This window comes from Myotis davidii, unplaced genomic scaffold (assembly GCF_000327345.1).
Source record: "Myotis davidii unplaced genomic scaffold, ASM32734v1 scaffold71, whole genome shotgun sequence".
NCBI lineage: Eukaryota > Metazoa > Chordata > Mammalia > Chiroptera > Vespertilionidae > Myotis > Myotis davidii.
Window position 1 is genome coordinate 631,975 of NW_006283588.1, and position 6,366 is coordinate 638,340.

At 38.9% G+C, this 6,366-nt stretch overlaps 1 protein-coding gene across 2 annotated transcripts in view; it reads right to left on the bottom strand.

Moving 5' to 3' along the window:
- LONRF1 (LON peptidase N-terminal domain and ring finger 1) overlaps nucleotides 1–6,366 on the bottom strand; it is a 36,636-nt gene that overhangs the window by 11,407 nt on the left and 18,863 nt on the right. The window contains exons 4-7 of one of the 2 annotated variants that reach the window (XM_015565184.1): nucleotides 6,018–6,167; nucleotides 4,712–4,952; nucleotides 4,517–4,613; nucleotides 3,139–3,253 (exon numbers count right to left, since the gene is read on the bottom strand). In XM_015565184.1, coding sequence (XP_015420670.1) covers nucleotides 3,139–3,253; nucleotides 4,517–4,613; nucleotides 4,712–4,952; nucleotides 6,018–6,167 — 603 coding nt within the window. The remainder of the gene's footprint in view (nucleotides 1–3,138; nucleotides 3,254–4,516; nucleotides 4,614–4,711; nucleotides 4,953–6,017; nucleotides 6,168–6,366) is intronic. The other variant, XM_015565190.1, reaches the window with a different exon arrangement.

Sequence of the window (6,366 nt, forward strand, 5' to 3'; positions counted from 1 at the left end):
CCAGCCCCAAGCCAGGCTGATGGCTGCCAGTACAGTGGTGGTGGTGGGAGCCTTTCCCACCTCCTTAGTAGCACTAAGGATGTCTGACTACAGCTTAGATCTGCTCCCTGCTGGCAAGTGCACATCCCCCAAGGGCTCCTGGGCTGCCAGAGGGATGTCTGATTGCCAGCTTGGGCCCAATCCCCCCAGTGAGCAGGCCTAAGCCAGCAGGTGGACATCCCCTGAGGGTTCTTGAACTACGAGAGGGCACAGACTGGGCTGAGGGACGCCCCCCTCCTCCACACACGTGCACACATTTTTGTGCACCGGGCCTCTAGTTTATTTAATAAAAGTAGTGAGGAAGAACTCTTAGGAGACCACGAGGAGGTAAGATAAAGAGAGGTCATCCTTTAATCTGTAGATCCAGCATAAATAAAGGTTTTGTCATTATCCAATGAAAAATAGAGTAGTGCCCGGCTGGCGTGGCTCAGTGCTTGAATGTCAACCTATGAACCAGGAAGTCACAGTTTGATTTCCGGCCAGGTTACATGCCCAGTTGTGGGCTTAATCCCTAGTATGGGGTGTGCAGAAGGGAGCTGAACAATGATTCTCTCTCATCATTGATGTTTCCCTCTCTCCCTCTCCTTTTCTCTCTGAAATCATTAACAAATACATACACACACACACACACACACACACACTCACACTCACACATATATATATACACACTAGAGGCCCGATGAACGAAGATTCGTGCAAGGATGGACCTTCCTTTCCCTGGCTGCCGGCACCGCCTTCGCTCAGGCCCAGAGCTGCCTTTCTGCCTTCACTCAGGCCTGGAGCGGCTGGGGTGGTGTGGAACGCCTGTGTCGTCACTATGAAGACGATGCAAGCATCCTGCCCTGCCCCCGGCCGCTAGGTGCCTGTGTATGCAAATTAACCTGCCATCTTAATATGAGAATTTAGGAGAGGGGTAGTAGTGGTTTTCAAATCTTAGCATGAACCAGGGCTTGTTAAAATGCAGACTCCTGCACCCCACCAGAGTTTCTGATTTAGTGGCTCTGGAGTGGGGTCTAGGTGATTGGATGCTGCTGGTCAGGGGAACACACTTTGAGAACCACTGAAGAGTGGTACTCTTGAGCAGATAATGTAGATACAGTTAACTGATGAGTTTACCGTAAAATTAATCAAATTATAGGCATTAATAAAGGCAATGTTATTACCATTTTTCCATTAAATTATTAAAAATGTTTTAAAATTTAATACTCATGTATTAAATTTGGGAAAATATGGCCTCTCTTACATTCCTGATAGGAATCTAAATTTGTACATTTCTAGGGACCTACAAAATTTGGCACTTGGTTTTAAGAGTCTTTTAAAAATAAGATGTTTAAGCTAATAATTTACCCTAAGGAAAGAGTCAAAGACATAACACATGGTACATAAAAAAAGAGAAAACAAAGCAATTTACAAATCCAACAATAGGGAAATGTCAAGGCATTATATTATTATACTGCTATAAAATGTATTCAAATGAAAAAATGAGCAAAATAAAATCACAATTAGGAAAGACGCAAAACTATGGAGCATTTCAATTTAATTCTTTAAAATATATATTTACCTTATGGAAATTATGTTATACAAGGTATTTTCAAAGTCAGGACACAAAATAAAGTTATTTTTAAATAGTCCGCTAGTTATATTTTTAAATATGCTTATTTTCTTTCAAACACCATTTTTTTAGGGTGAGGTATCTGAATTTAAAGCCACATACCTAATTATTAATCTAAAATAAAGCATAATCAATATATTAGAGCCCTGGCCAATGTGGCTCAGTTGGTAGGAGCATTGTCCCATACACGGAGAGATGGCAGGTTCAATTCCCAGTCAAGGCACATACTTAGGTTGCAGGTTCAATCCCAGGTCGGGGCACATGCAGGAGGCAACCAGTTGATGTTTCTCTTTCTCTCTCTCTCTCTCTCTCTCTCTCTCTCTCTCTCTCTCTCTCCCTTTCTTGCTCTAAAATCAGTAAAAATATAAAATAAAAATATGTTTCAGAGTACTAAAAACTCTGGGAAATATAAATATGCTTATATTTAGAGTACTTCACCTGAAAACAATATTTAGTTGAACGTGCAATTAACAAATTCTTTAAGAATAAGTTTATCTTGTTTCTTGACTTTGTGAACGTTCTGTACGTGGTTTTGTTTTTTACCTATCAGTTTGTTCTATAGACACATATCAAACATGATGCACATATAATATTATGATAACTACACAGGGCTATATTTTGTATATAGGAAATAGCTATGTATGTTCAATAGCAAAATGTTTCATCACTTCCTTATTCATATCTGGAAGACACTTTTTCTTTAAACAACCCTGCCAACCACCAGAGACGGGATCGCCCTCCACTGATCAATGCTACCAGCACAGCTGGAGTGCAGAATTCCAAGGCTTTGGCCTCACTTAGGGGGTCTCCAGCTGCCTTGCACAACTGAGCAGGTGTTGTCCTCCCACCTGGGATCTGCTGCTTTCCTCACACAGGCTACTGGTGCTGACCACTGACTCTACAAGAAGCGCTGGGGAAGCTGTGCCTCCTCTCCTTCCCAGCCTCCTCCTTCTAGAGCTGTCCTGTCCAGTCACATGTGCCTGCTTGAATGCACGAGTTAAAAAATACAATTCCTCCGTCACATTAACCATATTTCAAGTGCTTAATATTCACACGTGGCTGGTAGTGACATGTTGGATAGCACAGAAAGAGAGCATCTCCATCAGTGCACAAAGTCTACTGAACAGAGTTGTTCCAGATGTTAATGGGACTGAAGGCGGCCAGAAATCCAGCCTAGTATTGGGGGTTTCCTCAACATTGTCATCAGTAATATTGAACCAATTCCTGACCTGGTTCTTGACCATACACCCTCTTTGCTAAAAACATTAAGTACCGAGGGCTTGGTCTCCAGGACCTCTCTGCTTTCGCTGCCCTCTCTAACCTTTCCTTCTCCAACACTAACATGTGGTCCTGAGGCATCATCCTTTGCAGTCACTCAGCATATATAATGTAATTCGTTCTGAACATCATAGTCACTGTTTCTATGACTGATCAGAAATAAAACCATGTTGCCAAACTTGAGACCAATAAACAGATAAAATGTTTACCTCTTTTAAGCTTTCTTTGCAAAGGGGACAATATGGTGTATGATCTAAACAACGCTCAAGACAATTCTTACAGAATGAGTGTCCACAAGGGGTTGTTACTGGCTCGAAAAACAACCTGAAATCAACCAAAATGCATGAAGTACATATTAGTTTTCACATTAAACTGTTTATTAGAAAAAATGGACAAACTATTAATAGAACCATAACACTAATCCCCATTTAGAGAAGGAGGAAGGAGAGTCTGATGGGTAGAAGAGGAGGAAGGGGGCAGTGATTAATGCAATTACAAAAAATGTTCCTGAAGCACTTTTTAAACATTCTCTACCAACAGAGGTACCCTGCCAGGCACCCAGAACTGCACTAACAATACAACCACTCGCCTCGTGGCGCTGACCACTTGAAATGTGGCCAGACCAAACTGAGATGCGTAGCAAATGTAAAAATACACACCAGATTTCCAAGACTTCTGTAAAATATATCATTCATAATCACTAAATAGCCCTCCTATAGATTCTTATTTTCTTATCTCTTTGAAATTAGTTTTCTTAATAAGTTTATAAAAGGCATACTCTATAAAATTCATTAAAAAAATAATCCAATAAATATTACAGTTAAATCCTAAAGAAATATTAGGCTTAATACCAAAGGCAATACTCAGATGATATGGGAAAACTAATTTTACTTACAGTATGATTATTTCCTGAAACACATCTGAATTTCCTAGAAGTATTATTAGATATATAGGTACTTCAGAAACTGCCTGGTCTAATCCCTCCACCTCATAAAGAAAGAAACCTAGGCTCTGATTAGAGACTTGCTTGGGAATACAGCCAGTTACCACCAGCCTCGTGGGGTCAGTTCCAGGTCTCCTGACTCTTCAGGCCCTGCTCCTTTGACGCCACACAACTCATGTAAGTGGAAAATGTTCTTTCCAAACCACCAGTCTTTTAGAGTTCTAAGCATTCCACATAATGAAAATCCTTATCTAATGGTTCTTTAACAAGCCAGACACATACAATACAGAATTAGAATCCTTACCCAAATATAAAATCATGGATATTTCTAAGTTCTAACAATAATACATACAGCCTTTATAGAACTTCACAATTTTCCAGGTACTTTTTATATTTAAGTCATTTGATTCTTATAACACTGTGAGAGAGGCTATGCAAACACTGACCGCACTTTCTAAATAAGGAAACCAGAGGTTCATATATTAAAGTTATTTGCCCAAAGTATGAAAGGTCCAGCTAGGAGTAAAATTAGCACATTTAGTTCACTTACATTTTCTATTATTACAGAGTAAGTTATCTTTATCTACCCTGTATTTTATTTATGTTAATATAAAATATTCACCTTGTAAAAAAATTTTACATACCTCATGCAGAGAGAACACTCAAAATCTGAGACGTCTATTAATTCCTCTGGGATGTCGCCATAAGTTAATGAAAACGTACAGACCTCATTGGGCATTTCTATTTAAACAAAGAAACGACAGGGTTATTTTGGTGGGAACATTTAAAGGTTATTCTAAATAAATAAATGTTTTTTATGAGTGCAGTGAAATGTTTACCTCCTTGCTTTTTAAGCTTATTTCTTCCATCTTCATTGACAATCACGTCCTGTTCTAAGAGAGACAGCTTTCTTTTCAGGAGAGCACCTTTTTCTTGAACAGAGAGCAAAGGTTCTGAGGACACACGTTTTAAGCAATCCTCTCTGGGGGGCATTTCTGTGGAATTGATAGCCTGTGCTGACCGAGCACGGTTTAAGCTTCCTTTGACAGGTTCTGCCGGGGCCTCAGGTATTTCTTCATTCTACAAAAATACAATAACAAGAGTATCTGTATTTCTTCACTATCCTTACTGCTCTCACCAAGAATCAAACCGAAATGAAATTTCAATAATTTATAATGTCCACTTTACTATTCATTTAACAGCACCAACTTTTTAAAATATGTTTTTCTTTACTGACTTCAGAAAGAGGAAGGAAGAGGGAGAGAGATGGAAAACATCAATGATGAGAGACAAATCATTGGTCAGCTGCCTTCTGCATACCCACTACTGGAAATCGAGCCCATGACCCAGGCATGTGCCCTGACTGGGAATCGAACCATGTCTCCTGCCTGGTTCATGGGTCAATGTTCCACCACTGAGCCACACCCTGGCCAGGCCAATAGCACCAACTTTTAATTCTAAAACCCTGACAAGCAAATTATTTTTGCCAGAACTTATATAACCCTAGACATCCAGCTAACCAGTATTATAATGAGGTTTAAGCAGTTATGCTAATACTAGTGGCCTGGTGCATGGATTTGTGTACATTGAAAGGAAATTAATTAGAAGAAATATTTTAATATTGCTATTCGCCCTTTCTCTATAATAAAAGTGTCAACCAAATTCATGATCAACAATGACAGATTGAAACACACGCGTACGATTGGTGCCAGCAAGAGCTTTATATGTATCAGACATTCACAAGTCAATGTTTATTTTTCAGTTGCCAGTGCACGTCCTATGTACCGGACGGTTGGTTGGTCGGATGTTTGGATAGATGTATGGTTGTGCACTTAGCCTTTTATATATATAGATAACTATTCCTACTCTGAGGAAACTAAAATAAATACAATGTTCCCCATTTTCCAAGAGACTAAAACATTTCTAACATTCAGGTGACCAAAAATTGTCATTAATGAACAAGTCTTTTCACATAAAAGTCTTTAGTGTGAAATAAACGTTTATAGACAAAAAATGTACTAAGACAACATTAAGTAGCTTAAAAGTACCTAAACAGATTCTAGTACTGAAAGGAGGGAAGTGCAGATCTGAACTTGTAAAGAAGCGGATACACTAAACCCATTGTGATCTTTTCTCACTCTGTACCTGCTCTGGGCTGAGCTCACTGGCAGAGTGAAACTCTTCCATTACTGATGGAAAACCAAAAGGTTTGTTCTTAGTACATGGCAATGAACTCCAGGAAGAATCCTTCAGGCCTTCTTTTAAGTTTTCAGGTGATAATAAATCAAATAAAATCTGTAAGAGAAATATTAAAAAGTCATACAAATATCAATTATTTGGTTAAGGATAATTTAATATAAAGTTACCTAATATTTAAGAACTTTGAGAAAATTTGTAGCGGACATTATTTTTTAATGAGCAGCAAAAGAATAGATTAAGTAATAAGCAGAACTGCCAAATATTTTTAGAAGTCTTGCAAAACCAAAGAGTGCCT